Source organism: Sprattus sprattus, assembly GCF_963457725.1.
Source record: "Sprattus sprattus genome assembly, chromosome: 10".
Classification (NCBI taxonomy): domain Eukaryota; kingdom Metazoa; phylum Chordata; class Actinopteri; order Clupeiformes; family Clupeidae; genus Sprattus; species Sprattus sprattus.
In genome coordinates this window covers 26,343,732-26,370,518 of record NC_137908.1, presented here as the reverse complement: position 1 = coordinate 26,370,518, position 26,787 = coordinate 26,343,732, and the positions used below count along the sequence as shown (strand labels likewise).

The 26,787-nt window shown below is 42.1% G+C and overlaps 2 protein-coding genes across 3 annotated transcripts; one reads left to right on the top strand and one right to left on the bottom strand.

The window, feature by feature from the left end:
- The first annotated feature begins 4,124 nt into the window (after nt 1-4,124).
- mars1 (methionyl-tRNA synthetase 1) lies at nt 4,125-16,474 on the top strand. Its single transcript, XM_080846180.1, has 22 exons — nt 4,125-4,331; nt 6,876-6,966; nt 7,085-7,163; nt 7,402-7,533; nt 7,683-7,758; nt 8,758-8,951; nt 9,193-9,299; nt 9,996-10,112; nt 10,362-10,565; nt 10,749-10,950; nt 11,566-11,640; nt 11,770-11,940; nt 12,086-12,181; nt 12,441-12,558; nt 12,787-13,000; nt 13,522-13,653; nt 13,750-13,854; nt 14,047-14,242; nt 14,616-14,687; nt 14,796-14,822; nt 15,276-15,398; nt 15,784-16,474. The coding sequence occupies exons 1-22, from the start codon at nt 4,229-4,231 to the stop codon at nt 15,931-15,933; spliced, it is 2,784 nt and encodes a 927-aa protein (XP_080702306.1). The 5' UTR covers nt 4,125-4,228; the 3' UTR covers nt 15,934-16,474.
- On the bottom strand, nt 16,469-20,853 carry ddit3 (DNA-damage-inducible transcript 3). Of its 2 annotated transcripts, none has more exons than XM_080846181.1 (4): nt 20,748-20,853; nt 19,194-19,259; nt 18,608-18,823; nt 16,469-18,425 (listed from the first exon to the last, which is right to left on the bottom strand). In XM_080846181.1, the coding sequence occupies exons 3-4, from the start codon at nt 18,761-18,763 to the stop codon at nt 17,685-17,687; spliced, it is 897 nt and encodes a 298-aa protein (XP_080702307.1). In that variant the 5' UTR covers nt 18,764-18,823; nt 19,194-19,259; nt 20,748-20,853; the 3' UTR covers nt 16,469-17,684. The 2 variants fall into 2 exon arrangements, with proteins under 2 accessions (XP_080702307.1, XP_080702308.1); XM_080846182.1 differs by having other exon boundaries at nt 16,469-18,422.
- Between the last annotated feature and the right edge of the window lie 5,934 nt (nt 20,854-26,787).

Sequence of the window (26,787 nt, the reverse complement as noted above, 5' to 3'; positions counted from 1 at the left end):
GCGCGCTCCCTCTGATGTCTCGCTGCGCGAGTCTGCTCGCCTCCCGGCCAAAACATACTTTCATCCTCCGCGCTTGATGAATTATTGATGAGCGGCAGCACGATGCGAGACACTAAAATCCTCTCTCGGAGTCCCCCTGCCTGGTGTTTGGCAGAGAAAGAGAGAGAGAAAGAGAGAGGGAGAGGAAGAGAGAGAGAGAAAGGCCGATGGGACCTAATGGGGTAAAATACACAGAGCGCGAGGGCTGCTGGATGAGTACGATGCTGCGCCGCTGCCCCCATTGTGGACCATTTTTTTGGGTAGAGAGATGATCTGTATGCATTGTTTCCACCACTACCATCCCATTGAAACAGCCTGCGGATACGGACACAGTGGGGACATGTTTCTAAAAAAGATATCTTTGCATCTCTACACAATTGGACAAAATCTCTCAGCTGGGATTTAAGAAAGGAAGGACGCCTGAATAAATATATGAAGACAGAGAAAACTCAAAAGAAGACAAAAAAGATGGCCACAGAGGAGCCTCTGTTAGGCTGCTGGAGCAATTGGCATTAGTTGAACAATGGCAAGTATGGAGTATGCCAACTGTTAAACAACATCAAAGAACATTGCTGCCTTCACCAGCCAATCAGTGATGTCCACTGGCGCCAGCAGCTTTTTCATTGGTTTACCTCACCATGAGCCGTCATAGTAACACAGTGGCTCTGACACCATCAATCAGTGGTGCATGGGACAAAACTCAATTGGCCATCGATTTGCCTTTGCATACACCTAATTGCATTTGCCTTTGACCACGCATACTATGCTCCAAGAATACTGACTGGAATGGCATTTTGCAGCAGAGTGTTACAACGTCGTATTGTCCTTCACACACCAGAGACTTCAGGTGTGAGGGCAGGGGGTTCGTTAAAACACTCCCTCAGAGCAGATAAAGACATCTGCGTGCGGGAGAGGCTAGAGGCGGTGGGATTTTTCCATTACGGAAGCAGCACAGTACTGTGCAGCTGAACATGGATCAAGCCCACAGGCCACCTCATAGTTCATCGACTCATCCTAAGAGCGGACACCATTGATTCGGGGGGAGTGACAGAGTGTGTTTGTGTGTGTGTGTGAGAGAGAGAGAGAGAGCTGTCAAACAGTTTGTGTGTGTGTGCGTGTGTGTGTGTGTCTGTGTGTGTGTGTGTGTGTGTGTGTGTGTGTGTGTGTGTCTGTGTTTGTGTGTGTGTGTGCGAGAGAGAGAGCTGTCATACAGTGTGTGTGTGTGTATGTGTGTGTGTGCGTTTGTGTGTTTGTGTGTGCCTCTGTGTGTGTGTGTGTGTGTGTGTGTGTGTGTGTGTGTGTGTGTGTGTGTGTGTGTGTGTGTGTGTGTGTGTGTGTGTGTGTGTGTGTTGTGTGTGTGTGAGAGAGAGAGCTGTCAAACAGTGTCAGGCAAAGCATAGTATCTCTCTCAAGACTAAATGGCACAGCCAACTCTCCACCGAACTGGTGACAGTACTGAGGGAGAAGGAGAAAGAAAGTGAACAGGAGAAACAGCAGTGAGCAAGAGCTATATCAAACCCTTTCACTAATGTGAAACACTATGCAAAATGAGTATCCAGTGAGAGTGCACTTAGGCAAAGGATATGAGAAGAGGACAGGACTTACAAACACACAGTACCTAGGAAAGTGCCTGGCTAAACATATGGCTATATAAAGACAATCATTCCTCTGAATCCTATATTAAGTCTGAGGGTCTTCTCCCATTCAGAAGTATATCAGACAGTGATGTGGTGTAGTGTAGTATGGTCTGGTGTGTGTGTGTGTGTGTGTGTGTGTGTGTGTGTGTGTGTGTGTGTGTGTGTGTGTGTGTGTGTGTGTGTGTGTGTGTGTGTGTGTGTGTGTGTGTGTGTGTGTGTGTGTGTGTGTGTCTGTGTGTGTGTCTGTGTGTGTGTTAAAATGACAAATTCCTTCAGGGTGAAAACCAGAGTTCAGCGAAAAGGCAAATACAACAACACTCTCTTCATGAAAGAAGAGAGAAAGGCTATGTCAAAATAGACTTCACATCAGCAACCTGTATTGTCTTTGGTTCTGATCCTATGAATAACTGCACATATGATATCCTCACTCTAATGTTCTCATCTGTTCTTTATCTTCCCATACTCATAAATGTAAAAAGTGCTAGTCCCTGCCTAAAAGCGATGAGACACTTATCATGTCAGTGCCTTTGCATGTATGCTAAGATGTCGTGGACTGAGATAATGTTAAAGATTTCATCAATCAAGGATGTTTCCAGAGTACAACAGTTTCGATGTTTTTTAGATTTGAAAACACCCACCATAACCACAATACAAAGCTTAGTGAGTGTACCGGATGAGACCCAGAAGAAAGACGCAAAGACAGCAAGTCTCACAGGATATCTAAAAGCACAGCGCCACTATTCAGCTGAAGCAAAGTATAAATGTCAGTTGAGCTTGCTTATCATAATCTGTGTGTTTGTGTGAAGGAGGGATGGAGGGAGTGAGGTAGGAAAGAGCTCTGAAGTTATTGGAACTGTTTTGCATAACTTACTGGCCTCAGAACAGGAAAAAAAAAGAAATATCAACTGACTAGCCTACCTCTTGTCATATCTCTTTAAACTGGCATATTATGTTCAACAAATCATCCACAGTGTGCATTATCATTGTCGAACAATTAGTAGGCCGACGAAGTCTGGAAAAAGTCTAAACAATATCTCAAATATTACCGGTCTAACGTAGGTCGTTTAGGCAGCTAATTTACATTGTCTATTTCACATTTCAAAATATATCAAAATATTTTTGTTATCAATGCAGCGCATTGTGTTAGTTGCGTTTAAGTTAGGATTCATAAGTCTAACTCTCAGAGCCTAACTTTTCTTTCCCTCGTTTCTCTCTTTCTGTCGTGACACTCTTCTTTGCCCGGAGCAGTTTGACATTAGGCTATCACGGTCCCTTCATTCTCTGTGACATTTGTGCCGCCCCATCTGCCCTGTCTTGTAGAACAAAGCGCTTCTTTTCGCCACAGCTCACTCCTTGTCCCACTTGCAACTAGTCTTGTTCAAAGTTACAAGTAGGCTAAATCGAAACTGTCACATAAATGTGCATGACAGTGGGTGCTCTTGGAAGAACACGATGTCGTGAAATTGTTAGAGAAGTAGAACGCCGAGTCTATCATTAAGACAACAGTTTTACCAACACATCTGTGGGACATACCTAGGCAATTAGACAGTATAGTAAGTAAAGTCTTATGTTACCTTACGGTTCAAATGAAATAACATATACAAAAATTGACATTACCAAGCAGAACCCCTTAATACCTACCTACCACCTCCATAACTAAACTTTTGTTGTGCAGGTGCATACACAGAAGCATTTTTCCTGCAAGTTGTGGAAATATTCTCGAGGTACCTGCATGTGTTTATTTTATTTTTCAACATAGCCATTAGGCTACCTTTTAAGTCTGGTTTCTCAAAGAAAATCATACTTCACTTTTTGTTTCATTTGATGAAATAAATGAAAAACACGCAGATTTGTCTCACCTAACTTCAGGTTAGCGTCTCCCTCCTGCACAGAATTGTACATCAAGTCAACCAGCGCTTCGGATAGTGCGGACCCAGCTCTCGCTGGTGCTCATCATCGCTTCGACCCAGTACTGCTATTGTATCACGTGACAAATGACAGGTCGAGCGTTAACTCTTCAGAAAAAAAATGCGAAGGTTTACGTTTATTGTATGCAGCATTTTCACATATTTAGAAACCACTGTGGGGGATCTGTGGCAAATATATATTTTCGAAAAGAAAAACGAATCAATGGCTTCTTATTTATATTACACAAGAATGTTGACTAGTCTTTCACTGCGTAAATCCTGGAAAGTTTTAACGTTATTGGCGTAAACTAGTTTACATTATATTTGATTGGTCGTCATGTACACGTGGACTACCAAACCAATAGGATTGAAATACATCAGAAACTCCATAACTTTTGGTATGTGGAAAATGTAGTTCTTTTAAATCTGGACTTCATGATTGTGCGTAGAAACTGGATGTTTACAAAACTACAATGAAACCATGGCGATTGAGTAGTAGTTGCATCAGCGCATGCACCCGGCAGACTTTCGCTGGTAACTCCACGCTGCTGGTCTGAAAATAGCTTCTCTAAAACACCAAGTTAAGATACGAGATAAGAGAAGGGACATTTGTTTCAACAGGGCATAACTCTGTATGCAAAAAAAATGAAATTGTTTGTGAGCGAAGGTAATCCGCACTGTTTGAAAGCGTTGGCTGTACTAGAACTTACTGGAGTGAAATGCGACGTTCAACATGTCAACCACGAAGGTATGTTCACTAACGTAACCTAAATCAATCCAGAGTCAAGCTATGTAGCTTGTATGAGGTCCCAGCTGCCCTGTTGGTTAACTTTCCAACAATACTGTGCGTTGTACTGCTTTGATGAAGTTAAACCAATCTGTCAGTTTTTGATCTGAATACTTGGGTAGTATGGAGCGTGGCATTAGCATGCACACTAGAAGGCTATTTTCCCCATTCAGTCATTCATTCAAGTCACCCTGACCACTCGACTATTTTGACAGGTGTTGTTATCTGTCTGTAAGTGGCTTAACCTATCCCTCGAACCCCTTCACTTATTTCATGAACGGGACAGTTTCAGGTGCTGTGTCCATTCTTCATTTTCTAGATGCTTTAAAATGTACACACCTGGTGAGAATCGTTTTTCAGTTATTGTTATTGCTTATTAATGCAAGCCCAGGTGTGAAAACTGTAACAGGCGAAGGCTTTCCCTATTTTAAAATGTTAGTAGTATGAATGTGTAGCTTCTACATACATGGAAACAACGTAACTGTGTGAGAGTCTACTCTTCACAATGGTGCCAGCGGAAACACAGTAAATAACCATGGATGCGCTAGTGGCCTCTAGAATGTGTCTGAATTGTCTAACGAGGCAGTGTGTTTTAGTTTTTTTGCTACTGTCAAGTAAAGAGTAGTCATCTGTTCACCTGGACAAAGATGATAGTAATGGTGTAGTTTGGGAGAGTGGTTAACTGTTAAAAAAAGATTATGTGAGTGGGGGTGGGGGTGTAGTGTCTCTCTCTTGCTCTCTCCCTCTCTCAATTATTATTTTTTTCAATTCAATGTGCTTTATTGGCATGACAAATAAGGCATTTGTATTGTCAAACCACTTATACAATGGATAAGTGACGATGTGCCGTCACTACAGATGAGTGCGCTCTTACTGCCATGCAATCGAGCCTGGCTCTTTGGCGAGTGGGGTGATTATGATCTCCCTTCGCTACAAATGGTGTCAGAAGTGAGATGGCTTGCCATGAGGTCATCAGAGGCGTGCCCGTAAAACTTTGTGAGGGACCCCCAGGTAGGTTGACCCCTTTGTGACCCCATAGATGGGTGAGCACTTGTGTGGGGGGCGCTCTGGATCGGAGAAGTACGATAGGTGGATGCACGAGGGAATGCTTGTGCGCGTAAAGGGCAAAGGTGCACTTCCCGAAGGGGAGGGCAGTGTGACAATGTGCTGTCACTACAGATGAGTATGTGCTTTGACTGCCATGCCATCAAGCCTGGCTCTTTGGTGCTACGGTCAGGGTGCATGTTTGACACCCTGCAGACCCGGGTTCAAGTTTGGGTGGGGTGACTACGCTCTCCCTTCGCTACAAGTACACGGAATAAGAAATCTTAATGTCTATGTGTAGACTTACATGGACATAAACCTACATAAAATAAACATATGATAGCCTAGATTTTATAATTGTTTTTCTTATTTCTATATAGGGGTGTGCCAAATAATCGTCATGATGATGCATCGCGATTCTAATTTTCGCGATCTACTGCATCGATTGTTGACGCCAAGTATCGATTATTAATAAAAAAAAATAAAAAAATTATAAAAAAGTTTTATAAATCCTTAGCACTTCTTGTCAGTGTATCCAGTAATAATAATATTTGTGTTAAGTAACCTCCAAAAGTCGTTTCAATAAATACAGCTATGTATGAATTGAGTTGCTTTGAGTTATCAATTGAACACACTATCCAGATCATACACAGCCAGTCAGCCACTGGTAATGGCTTAATTTTTTTCTAACAGTGGTCAGTGAAAATTCGCAATGCATCGCAATAATTAAAGTATCGTGATGCATCGTGATAGAATCGCATCGTGGCATGTGAATCGTGATACGAATCGAATCGTGACTTCTTTGGCAATACCCACCCCTATTTCTATATATTTTTCACTGTGAAGAAGAAAGTGCTCCTCTGTCTCAACGGTCCCTGTCTGGCAGTGACCGCATGCATCCGATCCTCTTTTGGCAGCCAGGTTTTTCTAGGTCTACCTGTTTCCACTCCACTGCAAGGCTGTGGTCACTGAACCTGTACTTGGTCAGGATTTGCTGCTATCTCTAACAGAGAGGAGATACTCTGCCAATTTACACTCTCTTTTTAGGGTCAGATTGAAGTTCCTTCTATTTTGAATGGTATTTTGGTGTATTCCAAAGTACAAGTGTTACTCTTTTGCTTGTTTGATGATTTTATTGACCCAAATTGGTTTGGAAGCAGAACCTAGTCGGAGCATTTCGTGTGTTAGTTTTTGTTAATGAGTTAGTTAGCTTCAGTACCAGCTGGCTCTGAGGACTCTTATCTGGGTTTTTAAAGCCTCAAACTGAAGTGTATTTTCAGGACTAGACTTCAGTCCATCCAGAATTTTAGGGTTAATTTTTTAATAGATATAGCTTATGGATAACGGCCTAATTCTACCCTATGTGTGTTGCTGGGTGTTTTTGTTTGGACTTTCAATATATATCTCTCTCTCGCTCTCACTCTCTCTCTCCCTCTCACACATGCCCTTTGTGTGTTTCAGAAAAAGTGGTGCCATTCCTCAGTCGTCCAATTCTGCCTGTTCTGCATCTTCCAAGTGGTCAGTACCTGTTCAGCAGCAATGCCATCTGCCAGTGAGTGTTTCACACCTTCATCCCTTTGGGCTCTAAAGGCATTTCATAACTCCCTTGGTTGCACTTACACTGTTATCTCATCAGTATTCCTGAGAAGAACACTTTTTGTGTCCCGTAGATACCTTTTTGATGTCAGCAAAAAAGGGTCCAACAAACAGAGTCATCAGTGGCTGGAATGGGAGGCAACAGAATTACAGGTGCAGCACTGTGGCACTACCACTTCTCATTTATCAACTCATTTATCACTGCACTTCTTGCACTCCACTTCTTTCCACTATTTGTTGTGTTTACAGTTCATAGCCCTATATAGCCTAGCCATTTCTCCCTGTATATATTTCTTAGATTTCTTAGACCGTTGTGCTGTTGTGTTGTCAAATTCCTTGTTTGTGCCAACTCAATTGGCCAATAAACGTGATTCTAATGTTCCCATGACAGCCCGCACTGATGTACGCCCTCCACTTGGTAGTGGTGCAAGGGAAGACTGCAGATCCAGCCAAAGGACTCGAAGCTCCACTTAGTTTCCTGGAGCAAAGCTTGAGCAAAAAGACAACGCCATTCTTGACAGCAGTATGTTCACTGTGCTGTTTTTTTTATTCTGTTACTGATGTCCACTAATTTAAAATGCCCAATAAAGGGTCAGACAGTACGAAGCAAACTGCTTGTATTGTTTGGTTCAGCCCAGCAGAGCTGTTAACTGTATTTCTATGTATTTTCAGGAGACTGTGGGAGTTGCAGACATTGTCCTCTGGGCAGCGCTTTATCCTGCCTTCCTTGAGAACAGTTTGAAGACAAGTACGAAAAATGCATTTTTTTTGTGTGGAATATCGCTACATGCTTTTTGCATTTATTAAAATAACGGTGTAGCTGAGCAATTAAAACAGTATATCTGAGCAATAAAAACTATAAAAAAAACAATCCATTACTTCCTCAAATTACGACAATATAAAAGTCATGTGGATCCTTAGCCTGGATACCAGCCTGAACTCCGCCCACAACATTTTTGGTCTGGGAGAGTCAGTCTGGCTTTGAGTTAGTTGGGAGAGATTCAAGTTTTCGGAAAAGCAATCTGACCAATCAAATTGTAAGGGCGGGCTTTATACAACGATGGACAGAAGATCAACCAACGCTTGAGTTGAATTAACCGGTAGATTTGAAATAGTACAAAGATGGCGGTCTCGGCCTGTTAGTGGGAAATATTTTATGTGAATTAAGCTATCTACACGACTTTTTAAATGTCTACATTGACTCGGTTAGTTGTGTATGTGCAACACGAATGTTGCAGAGTATTGTTTGTCTTAACTAAAGCTCTCTAGACCATTATTGTAAGGTTATTGCTAAAGCTTAGACCAAAAATCCATTGAAACACATAGTAGCTAGCTAGCCTCACTGCTGAAGCATATCTCACAGATATTGACGGCGCATTCATTTTGAAGGAGGAACAGAGAAACGCGATTAAGGCCTTTGTCGATTGAAAATATGTTTTTGCCGTCCTTCCTATCCTACGGGATCAGGTAAAAGTTTAATGTATCAGATGATCATACTACGTTGCTCTAATTGGTTCTAGGTATCCAATTCAGCGAAGAGGCATTTTCTTTCCTGGTTCGTTGAAACACGCCCCATAATCACAGCCCAATGGGTCAGGATTAGACTCATATTCTGACTAGAATTATGAGTATGACATCGTCAGGCTAGTGGATCCTGCTTTTAACATTCAAACAGTTTAACACACTACTTGTAAGAACTTAATTGAAGGTGAAGTATGTCGCGCTTGAGTCTTAACTTGCATTGCAGGTGAGCTGAAGTCCACACGAACCTGGTTTGAGCGGGTGGGGGTCCTGCCAGCCTGCCAGGCCTCAGTCCAGAGTGTGTTTAAGGGGAAGGGTGTAGAGGCCCTGAAGGGCTACCTGCAGAAGCAGCCTGCTCCACATGGCCAACACACCCAGCCCAGGGACACACACACAAGCAGCAATGAAAGCCCGACAGAGGTGAGGGAACCAGAGCCCATTCTGCACCAGCATATCATTTATCTCATTGACAATTCCAGGATGCACTGGTTGCCAGTTATTGTGTGTGGTTTTGGAGCTAACTGGGTTGCACTGTATAATATAAGATTGAAGAGACCATTTGAAGCCCCTTTGTGGTGAGATGTTGCCTGGTGATCTTTTGTGATTGAATGATTGATTGATCGATTTATTGTTTGTTTTAATTTCCCTTGGATACATGCAGACAGAGGACTCAGACCATCACACGACAGAGGAAGAGATTGAGGTGGCGGCTCAGATCTGGAATCAGCGGATTGATTGTCAGAGCAAGCCTGAGAGGAAGCATCCCATGTGAGGATATACAATTCTTTAATACCTGTGGATATCGGTTGCGCATTTACTATTGTATTTAAGACAAGTTATATAGAGTAGACAGTCTCTGTTTCCTCTTCGTGCGGTGCATCATAGCATGGTATATTGTCCGTTCTGGACTGGAATATCTGTGTGTGTTTATACCACACTGCCTATGAGGCCAGCATGACAGTATTTTATGTAATTTTCTAAAACAAACCCATGCATTGACCGCACCCGTTTATCAACAACACCTGTATATTAACCAAATTTTTTTTTCATTTTGTCAAAAGTGTGTGTTCGGTCCTCAAGCAGCAAATCTACTTCACACTACACGCAAATATTTTGTGTGAGCACAAGAAAGAGAAGGCTATGGATATAAGAATTTTTCAAACTCCTCACACGTAAACCTAACCAACCTATTTAGGCAAGAGCAAGGTACATTTGATATGCTAGTTAACATGTGCGACGATGAGAGGAGCTGTAGTACCGTGGTGAAAAATAATCAATTCATGTACAGGCTGCACCCGAGTAGGAACCACATGTGTAAATCATGGTTAGGAACAGTCAGGAATAGGAATATACAGTATATGAACATATGAAGTATGTGTGCTGATGAATGTGTCGAATATGTGTGTATATTCAGCTAAATCCAATGTCAGTGCAGTACTTGACCGGTGTGTGTTGTCTTTGAAGCCTCCCTGAAGAGGGGAAGCGTAATGTCCTGATCACCAGCGCTCTGCCTTATGTCAACAATGTGCCTCATCTGGGGAACATCATCGGCTGTGTGCTCAGCGCTGACGTCTTCGCTAGGTATCTCGCCACCCTGCCAAGATTACCATTACCATGTTTTTAACGTACTCAGAATCAATTCAAAAATATACATTGTTAAAACATAGTGTTGGTCATCATTGGATGATCCTTGGAATAGTTATTGAACATGTCTTCATCACTTCGTAAACATTTGTAAATAGAGATGTTGTCTAATTTGTCCTAAGAAAAGCAGACTACAGCTGTTATACTCACAATCCTTTGCGCCCCTTCACGTCTCTCTCTCCTCAGGTATGGCCGCCAGCGGGGCTGGAATCTGCTGTACATCTGTGGGACGGATGAGTATGGGACGGCCACCGAGAACAAGGCGCGGGAGGAAGGGCTGACCCCTCAGGAGATCTGTGACAAGTACCACGCCATCCACACCAATATCTACAAGTGGTTCCAGATCGACTTTGACTTCTTCGGCCGAACTACCACCCAAAAACAGACGGAGTAAGTGCCAGAAGAGTATGTGGTTGTATCTTGCTGTGAGTCTCCTGTTTTGTGGCGTTTTCTTTTTGTATTTTAATTGTATTGTTATTTGGAATTCAATTCCTTTATTCTGTAATTCAAATCAGATTCAACTAATCTCACTGATGGCACTTTGTACTTTCTTTGCCCTCCCTTTTCTCCCAGGATCGCTCAGAACATCTTCTGGCGTCTCCACGAACGTGGTTTCCTCATCGAGGACATTGTGGAGCAGCTGCGCTGTGAAAGCTGCCAGCGTTTCCTTGCCGACCGCTTTGTGGAGGGCGTGTGTCCCTTCTGCCAATACCCAGAGGCCCGTGGCGATCAGTGTGACAAGTGTGGGCGCCTCATCAATGCTGTGGAGCTGAAGGTGACAGACCTCAGACATCCTTAGGCGTGGATGCCCAGTCATGTTTCTGGGCATCAGCTTGACGTTACAAACCTAATCAAACATATGGATCCAGATTGACCTGGTTGCAGTTGTCCTTTGTTTTCACTGGGTTAGGTCAGATCAGCAGGAGGTTGAGCAGGGTTGAACTACTCTGCTTTATGGTGCAAGGTTTTAAAATGTCTCACCTGGACAAGCCCTGGAGCCTTGTTTCACCAGAGCTCAGGATAGCTCTTCAGGACTTTGTGAAACAGACTGGATAAAATCTTAAGATTGGAAAAAGTAGGATTTAAAGTTGGGAACCAGGCTGTAATTCTAATAAGGCTCACATGTTAGAGATATTATGTCTTGCGAAAAACAGGATGTCGACAAGTTGGACAGGATTTTCTCACTACAACAGGATTGGATTTGGGGCTGATTGACAAAAGCTGCTTTATCTTATTCTTACAGAATTGTCTCTTAAGGAAAGAAAATAATGTCAGGCTGTCAGAAACATTTGCCCTCAGATGTTTGATGTCAGGGCTCATTTCTCTCTATCCCCTCACCCCACCACCCTGTCTCATCTGTTTATGCTTGTCATGTGTTGCCCAACCACAGGAGCCCCAGTGCAAAGTCTGCAAACAAACACCAGTCATCCGTTCTTCCAAACATTTGTTCCTGGACCTGCCAAAGGTTTGTTTGTTTGTTTTTTTTTTTGTTACATCTTGCCTTTCATCAAATTGAATCTAATTATGTGACCTGTCAGCGGAGTCCATCCTCTCCAAGCGCCATTTGATTCATGTCACGCTGTTTCCATCCTAGTTGGAAGCTAATCTGGAGCAGTGGTTGGACCAGTCGGTGAGCACAGGGGACTGGACGACCAACGCTCGCAACATCACCCGCTCATGGCTGCGTGACGGCCTGAAGCCGCGCTGCATCACCAGGGACCTGCGGTGGGGCACCCCAGTACCACATCCTGACTTCTCAGGCAAGGTTAGACCATTATCCTCACTCAAGTCCCATTCGCCCCATAAAGGTGGCTTTTAGTTTTTTTTAAAAGACCACAATTACAATAGCTGACCTTCATTAGAGTCCTATTATTACTCTTGAGTCATTCTGTCTCTCCTTTTACCCGTAGGTGTTCTATGTGTGGTTTGATGCTCCAATTGGTTACTTGTCAATTACTGCAAACTACACAGACCAGTGGGAGAAATGGTGGAAGAATCCAGAACAGGTATATTACAATAAGCACCACAATAATTTAAGCACCATGAGCAACATGTTCTTAGATTAAGATGAGTTTGTGAGCGTATTTCATTTAAAATGTAATTATGTATTTCAGAATCAATGTGTATAAATACACATACATAATGTGTGTATGTTTGTATGTATTATTTATTTATTTATTTTATTTCATATCGTTTTACGTTAAATATTTAATCACACTACAATGAGATCATAAAGCATTTTAACTTTGTCAATTTTACCACCAGGTGGAGCTGTACAACTTCATGGCAAAGGACAACGTGCCATTCCACAGTGTGGTGTTCCCCTGTTCCTTACTGGGTGCTCAGGACAACTACACACTAGTTAACAACCTCATCGCTACAGGTAACTTTCCACCATCATATAAACCCTGCTCACTAATTTGCACAATTTTTTTTTTAAATGGCTGACGAGAGTGCTATATATAAGCACTAGTCCCGATCCAGGAGGCAGAATGTAAATGTCTGTGGAGTTTTCATTATTCCTCCTGCCTGGGGCTTGCTTTTAGGCTTATGGGTCATGTCAGTCATTTTTTTCCTCATGGGGGATTTGTCGTGTTTCTTTTTTCCTCAGAGTATCTGAACTATGAGGATACTAAATTCTCTAAGAGTCGAGGTGTGGGGGTGTTTGGAGACATGGCTAAGGATACAGGCATCCCATCTGACGTGTGGCGTTTCTACCTGCTCTACCTGCGGCCCGAGGGTCAAGACGCGGCCTTCTCCTGGGCAGACATGGCCCTCAAAAACAACTCGGAACTGCTCAACAACCTGGGCAACTTTATTAACAGGTAAGGAGCTGGGTCGCAGGCTGGAAATAAAATATAAGCGTTTTGTTTCTTTCATCAAAAGATAAAAATGCTTCAGGCCTATAATAATGATGTGATTCTGCAAGAGTGGCGAAGAGGCATTTTTGCTGCCACTGGAGAGATAAAAATAACATGAAGGAGTTTCTGTCTTCAAAATGATATAATCATACGTCAGGAGATATTTTTAGGTGGATTATTTGGTACACCAGACAGTATTTTTTTTTTTTCAGTGTATGCCATTTTCATACTCAACAGTAATATTGTATGTTCTATTGTGGTAATGTAATATTTTTATAACAAAAACTATCATCTTAATTAACAGAAGCGACTTATGTAAAGGCATTCCTCGGCATACACTTTGACTCTGATTAATGTCATTAAAACAAAAATCTATTTCTCCACTAACTATTACTATGGTACAAGAATATGTTGCAATTATCTCCACTTCCTCACTCGCACTTTCTCTGTCCTTGGTTATCTCCCTGCATCCCTCCATCCCACAGAGCTGGCATGTTTGTGGGTAAGTTCTTTGAAGGCTGTGTGCCCCAGGTGGTCCTGCAGGAGGAGGACAAGCGCCTGCTGGCTCAGGTGGGCTGGGAGCTCAAGCAGTACATCCAATCGCTGGACAAAGTCAGGTGAGACCCCATCAGGGGCTTTTAACACCAGTGTTGCTCCTGCGCTTGTAATCCTTGCTAACCCATCACACTCCCTGTCCATTTCCCCCCCGACAGGATCCGTGATGCCCTGAAGTGCATCCTAAACATCTCTCGCCATGGAAACCAGTATATCCAAGTGAATGAGCCCTGGAAGAAAATCAAAGGAGGTGATACAGACAGGTGAGCTTCCCTCACAGAGAACCTAGACTGGTCAGTTACGGACAGGTTATGATGAATCCACCATTGATCCACCAATCCACCATCCACACAGCTGTGTATTTATATTTTTATGGATAATGTTAGTCTTTTATAAACCAGTGTATCATATTTGGATGATTGGTTGACTGTGCGGGTGATTGATTGATTCTTCAGGCAGCGTGCGGGCACCGTGACAGCCGTGTCCGTAAACATGGCCGTCCTCCTGTCTGCCATGCTGGAACCCTACATGCCCACGGTCAGTGAGACTATCCGGTCCCAGCTGCAAGCACCACCAGCCACTGCCCGTTTCATGCTGCAGGGGGAGGGCAACTTTGTCTGCTCGCTGCCAGCTGGGCACCGCATCGGCACGGTAAGGTTTGGCATGTGAGTGCCCTTATCAGGCAGAGTCCCTGGGCACGACACCTTAGCCTACTGGCCAGTGAACACTCAGGTTTATTTATGGACACTCCAATTATAGTGAGGAGCTCAGACTGGCAATTAGAGTAATTACCAGCAGCTGCAAGGAGGTGTCCCAAATTTGCCAACGGATATGGAATGTACTCCGTCCCATAGTTATCCATAAAATAGGGGTTTTGAATTGTCTTTGTTCCCTTCGTTTTATTGAACTGGGAGAAGAGTCGTGCATTCATGTGATTTTTGTTTTAGTTTTTTTGTTTGTTTGCCTGTTTTATTGATCGATTTTGTGTTTGATCATCACTCTATATGCCTGTTACTTTTTGCAGGTTAGCCCGTTGTTCCAGAAGCTTGAGGCTGAGCAAATTGAGACTTTGAAGAAAAAATTTGGAGGGCAGCAGGTCAGTAGAAAATACATTAGTTATGTTTTTTTCTCCTGGTGGAAACTATCCTGTTCTGTAATCTTCCTGTACCTGCCATAAACCCACCCAATCAATCCCTTTCTACAGCCAGAGGAGGAAGCATCTAAGAAGCAGGTAGATCTGGGGACCTCGAGTGACAATTAACTATTCATTTGCCGTTTCCAACTAATCAAAATTGACAGCAGACTTAACTAAGCTCTGGCCTGGGTGTATGTGCTGACAATGTCGTCTGTAGAATATAGGTATTTAACATCTGTGTTTTGTCTGTTCCTGTTGACATGTTTTCACCGTCCCCAAGCCAAGTGTGCCGTGTGTTGTTTGATACGTCTAGTGTAGAACTCCATAGAAACGCCACACCCAACCCGCACTGGCACATTTTCAATATTTCACAAGTGTTGCGTTTGTCATCTGCATTCTGCCACCAGCGCCATTTTGAGGTGTCCCTCAGCGCCATCTCAAGCCACTAACCCCTGATTCCAGAGCAGCTAGAATTATTATCCTAAAGTTATCCTAAATGTAGCATGGTGGCTAAAGATCCTTAACATCCACTTGCCCGTGTCCTTTCAGGCTAAGACCGTCACCCAGGACAATGCTGCCACCAAAGCCAGCGCCCCTGTGGCTGCATCAGAGACGTCCGTCAAGGCCGACCCTGAGCTCGTCAAGCAACTGGTGGCCGCTATAGCCGAGCAGGTAAGGGCTCTAACTTGTGGGCAGACAGGCGGACAGCAGAGTTCACTAATCATTGCCAACTCTGTAGTGCCAGCCATCTGAATGGCACTGCCGCAGCGCCTTCGTGCCACAGCTTTGCCTCACGTTGCCGTGTGAACCACTGGGGTGGGGTGGGGTATGGGGGGAAATCAGGGCTGGTGGTGGTGGGGCCGCACTGCGGCACGGTTTGAGTGTGAGGCGTGCCGACTGAAATAATGCTCAAGTATTGCGTCTACCCCAGCAGCAATGGGATTGATTTCAATGCTGGGTTATGCATTGTAACATATGCAGATAGTAAATAAATACCGTTTCATCATTACTTCCATATGTGGTGATTCCTCCCCCCCCTCCTCCACCTCTGTAACAGGGCGACAAAGTCCGGGTTCTAAAGGGCCAGAAGGCGGAGAAGGCTGTGATCGGAGCAGAGGTGGCCAAACTCCTGGAGTTTAAGAAACAGCTGACCTTGGCCGAAGGGAAAAGCCCAGAACCTGCCCCGCAGAAGGGAAAGAAGAAGTGAGACCTTAACGAAAGATGATTGATGGACAAGAGTAATCTTACCGATAAGAAATGGGTGGGGGGAAATTATGAGGTTCATATGGTTTTGGGATCACAATGAGAAAGAAAAGACAAGGCTGCATTCTGTAGAAGCCTACACTGGCTTTAAAGGCAGGGACTGGAGAAAGACCCTCCATTAAAATGGAGAAGACAAACACTATCAAAGCCGCAGGAATCCTCTTGAGTGTTTTTCTGAGGCAACTGATGTTGGCAATGAAAGGGAATTGTTTCGTATGAACATCAATTCTTTAATAAGCCCTTTCAAGTCTGTGTGAGTTGCGATGGTTTATGCAAGGTCTGGGCTTGGCTGTTTATTGAAAGAAGCGGATGTATGGTTTTTTTTGCCATGGAATACATTTTAAAATTCAGTACATACTTCAGGGATTGTAATACAGATTGTAAGGCCGTATTCAAAATCTGTCTTTTGGTGATCATAGTGGTGAACTCATATACCATGTTTGTCATGCTGCCAAATTATGAAATTTCCACAATACAAATCCACAATAAATGTTTTAATACAAAATGTTCTGCGCTTCAATATTCTACAAAATACAAAAAATATAATTGTAAATCACAAACGAGCCAGTATCAAATATGTTTCTTTCTTGTTTTTTTTTATGTTTTTTTTTTTTTTTTTAATGGATAAATGAGAGTTACAGCATACAACCGTGTGCACAGAAACACATTCAATTCAACTAACAGGTCTTAATCATGGTTACAACAATAATGCATGCATGCTTTCAGCTACAACTTACAGTTTCTATGAAAACGTATGTGAATAATATACATTGAGCTGTGGATATTTCGCATAGGCAATAGGCAATACAAAAATAGCTGGTTGATCTGGGTAGACCATATATTGCAAAGTCTGCTGCCTCAACCTTACAGTTACAGAAAGAAGTTATTTAGACTATGACCTGAACTGGTACCCTACTGCATGTTTTAAGAGATTCCTACAAAAGCTTAGCTATACAATTAATCGCGCTTAAAAAAATATCCCCACCATACACTCTCACACACACACTTGGATACTTTCCTGAGCTCCTAATCTCTGCGTGTACAAGGTATATTACAAATTTAGCCCTTGATATCAAACTAAAACGTTAAAAATTGACAGTTCCGGAAGAACGGCAACAATGAAATGCACTCTCCTCGTTCATAAAACACGTTACTCTTTGGACACTCACTACCTTCACTTCGTTTTGTTCAGAGGGCTACGATGTTAACTACGATAAGATAAAACCTTAAGTTAGAACAATCGCATTTCCCGACTACAGAACTAGGATGTCACCACTTCTCCACTCTACCCGCTCCATTAATCAATAGCGCTCCATTAGTCTTCCCGCCCTTAAATCAGAAACCCTACAGAAATTGATAAGGGAACACTTAAAGGAAGTGGGCATTTGATATTCTCGCCCAATTACTAAACTGGAGCGGGGTGTGTCTTCCTTGGCTTCAGCTCACCTTCACTTTCTAATCGCCTTTGCTTTCTCTAACATTCTAAAGGGAGGTCCTTTTTTACCAATCTTTCTATTCCTCCCTTTACAACATGTCTGTCTCTTTTCCTTCTTCCCTCTAAATATGCATAGCACTGTCACCTGGGTCACGACTCTTCCTGAACCCAACTCTCTCCAAGCTATAAACCGTATTTCACTCTTTATCACTCACGCTTTCACTCTCTTTTACTCCCACATTCTCTCCTGCCCCTGCCCCTCACTTTCTGGTGTTGACAAGTCTTTCAATAAGGGAGCGGCGTGTTCGCTGGACTTCCTCGCCAAGCCTCTCGATCTCGGCCTTGAGCCGCTCATTCTGGTCGGTCAGCTCCTGCACCCTTCGCTCGTTCTCCTGCTCGCGCTCACGCCGGCTCTTTTTGTTGGGCGAGGAGGAGGAGGAGGATCCTGGCGACACCGCCCGCTTGCGCTTCCCGGGCCGTGGTGAGCCCAGGAACGCCGTTGAGGCGGGCGGAGGCGGGGGAGGAGGAGACTGCGGGGAGGACGGGGGTGAGTGGCCAAGGCGGACTGGGGACTGGGAGGCACAAGAGGAGGAGGAGGAGGAAGAGCAGTAGGAAGGAGAGCAAGGCACGGTGGGCGGCTCCTCCTCGCTGTGGGCCGGCGAGGGCAGCTGGCGGCGCGGCAACTGGTGGTGGTAACCAATGCCCGCTCCGCTCACCATCACCGTGCCGGTCTCCACCAGACCCACGCCGCCCTCGCTCAGCAGCTCAAAGAACTCGGGCGGCAGCAGGTCACCACCCGAGCCAGATCCGGAACCCTGACCCTCTCCTGCTCTCCTCTCCTCCTCTTGAGCCGGGGGACTGAGGCAAGGCACCGGGGCATGGGTGGGCAGCTGAGGAGGGGGGTCCTCCATCACCCGCTGCACACCCTCGCCCCATCCCTGCCCGTCTGTCAGCCATGTCAGTGAGCAGCTCTCCAGCACATCCAGAAACTCAGGCTCCTTCTAGAAAAACGAGAAGGGCGGAGACGACATTTGTTATCGCGTCCATGAAGTTGCGTAAATAACACAGCCGTTTAAACGACATCCTTTGACCCAGACAAAAAAATGTTGTTACATTAAAAAAAAAAATGAATCACGAAAATAACACAATCAAAAGAAAAGAGGAATAACTGATCGACACTGACCTCAGAGCAAGGCGGGGGTCGAGCCAGTTTGGCCCCACCTGCATCAGAGCCAAGGATATCCTGCAGGTCTTCATACCACGCCTCCAACTCTGCACCACACAACGGCCCCACTCCGGGGGGGTATGGTGGGGGCAGGTGCAGCCACTCCGCAGTCATCTCAGCACTCAGTCGCACTCAGCAACGCACAGATTCTCTTCCACACGGTTCACACTGGACCTGCGACCAAACACATCAAACACAAATGGCGAAGGTGACGGAGGGTTTTGCCGGACCTGCCTTCTCGCTGCCATTCCCATAATGGCCATACCAGGAGAATAACCAATCATACACCTAAACTGAAAATTTGTTATTTGATTGAAAGCTTTTCTTCCCACCCATCTTAACTTCGTTGGGAGGCTTGGGAAATGAGGCCACTTGGTGGCCAATGATATGTATTGCATTACTGGACACCCCTTCTTCTGAGGGTGGGATTAGTTCAAAATGGAATTGGCAAGAGAATTATCATATAATGTCAAAAAAAAACTTTAATAAATTCAAATCAATATTGCCATACAAATGACATTAAGTGGGAAAAACTGCTGCTTACCTTTGAAATATTTCCTCCTAATCAAGTCTGCCGATGTGTTGTTCGAGATATTGTATCCCAACAATTCTGAAGGACAACAACAAGTGTAAATGTTTGAAAGAAAATAACATCAGAGTGTTTGAAAATCAGTTGCAATTCAGGTTTTAAAATGTCAGTGTAACTGACAAAAATGAATTCCTGATAGGGAACTTGAAACCTGTTAACTCATTTATGAATATGATATCCTGTGAGTTCCTAAATGCCACTCTGTGTGTTTTTCTCTAAAGTCAACAGCTTGGACAATGACCTGTCGCCTGCCAGGGGATGTCGTCCACATGGCACTGTGATTAGTAGGGTAATATTGCAGCAAAATTTAGGTCATTGGTTTTCATGTAAACAAAGACGCATTCTGTGCTCCAGGGCGCCCCTAGCGCACGTCTGACATGACAGACGAAGCTTCAAAACAGCCTTATTTAAAAAAATAAAAAAAATCTCATTCCGAACCAGTGCCACAGCAGGCCTTCCTCATTGATTTACAAAGAGGATAAACTGTCATCAGAAATGACTTTCATTGTGCAATAATGTCAATATAAAATGTTCGAGAAATTGCGAGCTTAATGAAAATAGAAATGTTTCATGAGATATTGTGTCAGTTCTGTAAAGGCTATTTCAAATCACGAATGCAAACATCAAATATGTATTCCCCTCTTCCATCCCATGTCCAGCCCACTCAGCGGTGTGAAGGAATCTTCTCAGACATTTGTCGACTACTACAGCAAAGAGGCGCTCCAGAGACACGGTAGCAAGCTGTGTCAACTGGTTAGTCAAAATCGTAAAAACTACAGTCACGACATTCTGAAATGAGTTGTCATTTACACGAGAGGCTTTATATGCTGTTGCTTATTTTCTAAAAACTTTGTTATTATTAGCTCTAGCTGGGATTAGGTTTGGACAGTCCATGTCTGCCAGCCAATTACGTCATGGAATCAAAGTGGACGGAGGAAACAAAGGCTGAGAACAATACTTAAAACTGCATAAATATGACATAATTTAAAATTACTTTTGAACAAAAAACAAATTTAAGTGCATTCTGACTGTTCCTGACATTGAAATCATACTTTTTATAACTCCATGTTTAAACTCCGGCTAATAACACTTGAAATAAATTACGATGTTCAAATGAATTCGTTTAATCTTAAAATTAAACCTATGCTGCAACTCCCTGTGTGGTTAAGTGCTAGCTGTGCCGTTGTTTGACAGTTCCTCAGCTGTCAATGATGTCAAACTATCATCAATTGGCTGCTAGGAAACTTAAGTTCAGAGTCAAAGACTGATACTTAACATCAAGTAAACATGTCATCGACCACACACTAAGCATCTATAAAAGGTGCTGTCAAATTTAAAAAGAGAAGACCAACTGTATTCCCAAAACAGATGTGGGAGAGTTGCCAAAATATTCACATTCTTGTTTTCCAAACGAAAAGACCAGGATCACGCAGGCAACTGAAAACTGATTTCCAGACGAAGTAACTTCCCAAACAAATACTAGACGAAATAACATGTAAATGGACGTACCCTTTTTCGTTTATTATGCCGTTTCCTCGACTGTCTTGGATTCGGGGTGTGAATATATTTTAGTTGAGATTGGTGACAGCACATGTTAACCATTGTTCTGTATAAGCCACTGAATGTGAATTTCGGAAACTCCCGGAGACCTTTATATACAGTAACGCCAACCTATCTCGATGAGGAGGGTTGTCTTCTACAACCTAACCTCTAGCATCGCGATCACTTCAGGACTGACGCGTAGCCTTACCAATCCAAAACAAGAAACGAAGCTCTTTTGCTTAGTGACATCCAATGAAATAAGCTTTTACGGAGAAAAGGCAGGGCTAGATGACTTTGCTAGTTGTCCCAATCTGGGTAGTTTGTGTGATAAGAAAGATGTGATGCAGTCATAAGACGGCCAGGACGAATTTGGGGCGTATGGGAGTCACATGAAAGGAATGATGCAATCCTTGGCAACCGGTTTCTAGTCGGAGATAAGACCAGCAGAAGCTGAACATGTTTTATTTAACAGGCTTTCGTTAAAGCTAAATCTAGACAAACTACCCATGTAGGAAAATGTAAAAAAAAATCTAATTCATTTTGCTAGCGTTAGCAATTCACATGCAAAATACCTTGCAATATTAATGCTTCTCTGAGCACAGTTTTACGACAAATTTCCATCAGTTTGCCTCCTGGGGCTCTTGAAGTAACAGACCACTGACGAGTTTAATTTAGGGTCGCTGTTCGATGTTTTGTTTTGGTTATGTGATACAATGTCGCTGACATGGCGCGTGGGAGCTCTTGAAAGAACGTTCCAATGAAGTTTGGCTTCCTGTCAGAACGTCCTTTACGAAGTAGCCCCTCAGTGAGGGAGACCACACCATGTGGACGATGTAGTGTATACATGTTATTTAATATCTTATAATTTACTCTAGAATATCACCTCCCAAAATAAATTAATTAGTTACAGAATAATATATATTAAATGCTATTAATATTGAATGCTGAGCTGTAAAGTCTCTTTGTCGTAATGATCAACGTAGTTGACATTTGTTTGATAGTAGCCTCTAACCCTTCAAACATAATGTGATTTATTAAAAGGATATCAATCTCTTCTTACTTTATAACATGTGTAGCCTATGTCTTGCCTGAACTAGGAGCAAATTCCAAAGGTGGGTTATTTACTCTTCGCTCCTCCAACTGAGAAAAGTTAGCCAATGAAGTCAAGCACATCACGTTTATCAGATTGCTTCAAAATGTTTAACTTTATACAAAAGATGGCCTAATATTGACCTTGACTGTTCAGTTTACCTTATGATTTCATGTAATGTCATTTGGCTGCTTTTAAAACAACAGAAAAAATCATCTAAACAACAATTGAGTAGCCTACTTTGAGATGCATGGTGCAACGCGTGCCGTTTATTGCCTAGCAACAGCGCAAGTGGGATGAGCGCAAGGTTAGCGAATAGAAACCTCAAATACTGTCTCCAGGAGCATGGCAATGTTGGAGAGGAGACACTATTAGCCCGTCACGAATTGAGTGGCTGTTGCTGAGTAGTAAAGCTCACCCTCTCCCCTGGCTAATGGTTATCACCTCTCAGCTTTAAGTGCCATTGGTGGGCCATTGTTTTTTTTTCTTCTCCTGCTTTACACATGGTATCTAGTGTTTGTCCAACTATTCAAACAGCACCAGCTGTTTCTGTGGCACTGGAGCAACATTGTGTGTTTCTTAAGAAATGAGACTTGATACAAAGTTATACAGAATATTTTTCATGTTTTGTGTTTGTGAGAGCATGGACAGTGATGCTAAAGTAAGTTCAGGCAGGTGAATATAATGAAACCTGATTTTTGTCCCACATTCCAGACAAGTTTGAATGGGGCAATGACCTTGTTCTGTCGACCCTAACCTATGTGATCAGTCGGTGTCCTTATGACCGTCAGTTTGATAGAGATAGCAGGGTGTGTCCTAAATCCTATAGTGAGTGTCAAACGTTAATCGAAGTACTGTTTGTACCTCAGTAAAGTAGAAACAATACTGTCAACAATGGTAATAATGCTGTAATAATGAAAATCCAATACTGACCATGTAACATGTAGCATACATTGTAATTGTAATTGTTATGATTTTTTTGTGATATCTGATTTAAAGTAAAATTGATGTCAACATTACTTATACAAAACGGCTCTAATTACAAAGAAAACTAAAAGAAATTACAATTTTCACTGCATTTTGACTGTGTTTCCCGAGCAACGTCACTAATTATTCCGGCACCTTTCGGGACGGTTGTACAGCTTGGTACGGTGCTGTCATGAAATTCTACCAAAAAGCTTCCATGGGCAATAAGGCAGATGGTCAACAGTTGTTTTTTCTTTGCCATCACACTGAATATTTTACAATCAAAACTACAGTATAACTGAAAATAAAAATGTAATATAACTACAATACTATTTTTTTTATTTAATGTATCCCTGTTATAAATTATAATTGTGCATGTTAATAAACATGAGCAATTAAACAAAAAAAAATACAATTACAAATACATTATAATATGACTTTTCATTGAGGTATTTTTCCGAGCCGTCGGAACACAGAAAGGAGCAAGTTTTTAATGCAGCTTATTTTTTTTCCTGCATAGTTAGACAATAGCTATCAAGGGAGTTAACATGACATCGACAGTGTTAGATAGACAATATGTTATTTATCTGAATAAAGGATGGTCTCTGAAAATCCTAGTGTGTGTAAATTCAGAAGTCAAAGTTTTGGGCTGCACCAAATGCCTATTCATTTTATTTACGGCATTTTTTTATTATTATTATTATTAGCCAGCTAATGGTTCAGACTGAATTATGTTGGAGTTGACTTGGGTAACACCACGCCGTCTTTAACCCTTGTGTCAAATCTTTTGTTTGTGTACTGCATTTTGGGTTGTTGTTTTGTTGCAGGGTGAAGCACCGCCCAGTGGATCCTGTAACCTCTTATGTGGACAGTGTGCCTCTGTGTAAAACATCTGTGTACGCACTGTATTACATGCCAAATATTATCATCATTAAGGATAAAGGCATCTGCTACAGAGACAGCTACAGGTGTTGTATCGGCTGAGTAAAATAGTCCCATGATGTTCAATAAGGTAGTATAAAAGATACGTTGACAGACAACTGTTTTATAGCTATTCTTTAAGTAATATTTATTTTATAATATTTCATTTACATTTGTTTTATTTCATATCACACAGTAACATTGTAATAGTGATACATCATGATGAATTCACATAAGATTACAATTAATATTTATGACAGTAATCAGTGAAACACAATTCAACATAATGTAGTACAGATCATTTGAAAGGAGCCAGCATTTTAAGAATGCAATATTTGTTTTCTTTTTTTATTAAAAAAAAACACCTTTGTACCTTACAGAGATCTATTGCCATAACAAAGATATGGAACTCTCATTTTTCTAGACGGGTAGTATGGGATGCCATATACAAATAGTGTCATTCAAAAAAGAGAATACAGTTTTGAGAGCAAAATTGGTCATGATGTAGAACAACAGCACAGATAAAAGGGAAGGATAGCGTTTTATATATAGTTGTTCAGGAGTGATACCTATTGGATTATCTTTGCTGAAATCTGTTCTCTGTACTTGTTATATCATGGCAAGGGATTGATTTTGTTCATATATTAGTCTGTTTCACAATCTGTTTGGTTGTTGATGATCTTGTTATTATTGTGTCAAGGAATTATCAAATGAATGATGAATGTTTTTATTGTGCAGCTTTTTTTCTGTCTCATTCTTATTTTTACTCTTAGGATATTGTTATTGTAAGTTATTATTATAACTCTTACTGACAGTTCTTCTTGAACAGACTGTTTTTTTCTCCTAACTTTTATTTGAACATTGTAATTTTTGTATTTTCATCCTTTAGAGTTGAATGTTGTATTGATTTTAAAATACTGTGAAACATTTTAATTTTCCTTCTGTGCCTGTCTTGTCTACAGTTTTGCCAGGATACTGTTGTCGAAATGCTGTGCCATTTAAACCATTAAGATTTAAAATCGTTCAATCTTGAGATATCCGGTGCTTACATTGTTTTGTTAATACCATACATTTAACTCTTGTATTTTTAGTCAGTTAAACTATCTACTTAAACTATTAGGCCATTCATCTTACATATAGTATTTTGTGTTGGCCTGTTAATCAAACTAAACACACCTTGGTTTACCACGGCTCCTGATTTTATCAACTTGTTTATTATGCAGACCTTGTCTACGGTCTTTGCCATGATGCTGCTGTCAAAATTCTCTGACATTTACACATTGATAGATTTTGAATCCTTCACTCTTGATATATCTGGTGCTCACATTATTATGTTGATACCTTACATACTGTACTTAAATTTGTAGTCGGTTTAACTATCAGGCCTTTCATCTTACATACAGAATTGGGTGGTGTCCTTGTTTATCAAACCTAAACCCCCTTAATTTAATCACTTCTTCTGATATGTTATTGAATGTACCTTGATAACCATTTTATTGGATGGCCTTGTCTACAGTCTTTGTCATTGTGCTGTCCTCAAAATCCTTACATGTTTACACCTTAAGGTTGAATCATTTAATCTCGAGATATCTGGTGCTTACTATGTTATGTTAATACTATACAGTGCCACTTGAAAGTATGTGAACCCCTTGAGCACTTAAGCGTTTTCTGTTGTTTTACCATGATTTTTCATTTTTTTATCACCAATTTTCCATAGATGAAATGTCAGGTTTATGTTTATCATTTGCATGTACTTGTTAAGAGGAAATTGTTTGAGTAGCCGAAAAACTACATGAAACATGGAATTAGTCCATTTCAAAAGTAAGTGAACCCCCAGCTGAATTGATAAAGTCAAGCAGGTAACAGATTCAGTGAAACATATTTGGGTGATTAATTAGTCAATTTAGCAAACCGATCATCTGAGACATCCTTAGAGAAAGGTTTGGGCAACACAGATTAAAAGAGAGAGGAAACCAACCAAACTACTGTAGTGCCAAGGTGTACCCACACAGATCAACAATGCCGAGAGGAAACGAGATATCCGAGAACATCAGGAAGAAGGTACTGACAGCCCATCAGTCTTGGGAAAGCTATAAGACCATCTCCAAAAGATTCCAGCTCCATCCATCCATCCAAGACAAATAATTTTGAAATGGAGGGCATTCAACATGACCGCATCTCTGCCTAGAAGTTGACGCCCATCAAGACCATCACCAAGAAGCACCAGAAGAAGAATAAATCAGGTAAAAGTCAACCCACACATCACCTCTAAAGAGTTTCGGACCTCTCTGGCAGCATCTGGGGTAAATGTACATGGGTTTACAATCAGACGAAAATTGTTGGTTTTGATCGTGACAAAATAATTCTATCTCGGACTCATCTGTTTAAAGAAGGGACTTCCAAAAGGCCTTTGGTTTATCCAAGTGCTCTCGGGCAAAGTTGAAACGGGCAGTTTTGTTCTTTCTTGAGAGCAGAGGCTTCCTTCTAGCAACCCGATCATGAATGTTATGTCTATTCAATTTTCGTCTGATTGTAGACCCATGTACATTTACACCAGATGCTGCCAGAGAGGTCCGAAACTCTTTAGAGGTTATGTGTGGATTGACTTTTACCTGATTTATTCTTCTTCTGGTGCTTCTTGGTGATGGTCTTGATGGGCGTCCACTTCTAGGCAGAGATGCGGTCATGTTGAATGCCCTCCATTTCTAAATTATTTGTCTTGGATGGATGGATGGAGCTGGAATCTTTTGGAGATGGTCTTATAGCTTTCCCAAGACTGATGGGCTGTCAGAACCTTCTTCCTGATGTTCTCGGATATCTCGTTTCCTTTCGGCATTGTTGATCTGTGTGGGTACACCTTGGCACTACAGTAGTTTGGTTGGTTTCCTCTCTCTTTTAATCTGTGTTGCCCAAACCTTTCCCTAAGGATGTCTCAGATGATCGGTTTGCTTAATTGACTAATTAAGCACCTAAATAAGTTTCACTGAATCTGTTACCTGCTTGACTTTACCAATTCAGCTGGGGGTTCAC

What these genes read in the sequence shown, in the direction of transcription:
- mars1 (XM_080846180.1), top strand. Translation starts at nt 4,229, where the DNA reads ATGAAATTGTTTGTGAGCGAAGGTAATCCGCACTGTTTGAAAGCGTTG. An exon ending in TCAACATGTCAACCACGAAG is followed by an intron (nt 4,332 to 6,875) that starts GTATGTTCACTA and finishes TGTGTGTTTCAG; the next exon opens with AAAAAGTGGTGCCATTCCTC. An exon ending in AGCGCTGACGTCTTCGCTAG is followed by an intron (nt 10,113 to 10,361) that starts GTATCTCGCCAC and finishes CTCTCTCCTCAG; the next exon opens with GTATGGCCGCCAGCGGGGCT.
- ddit3 (XM_080846181.1), bottom strand. Translation starts at nt 18,763, where the DNA reads ATGACTGCGGAGTGGCTGCACCTGCCCCCACCATACCCCCCCGGAGTG. An exon ending in GACCCCCGCCTTGCTCTGAG is followed by an intron (nt 18,426 to 18,607) that starts GTCAGTGTCGAT and finishes TCGTTTTTCTAG; the next exon opens with AAGGAGCCTGAGTTTCTGGA.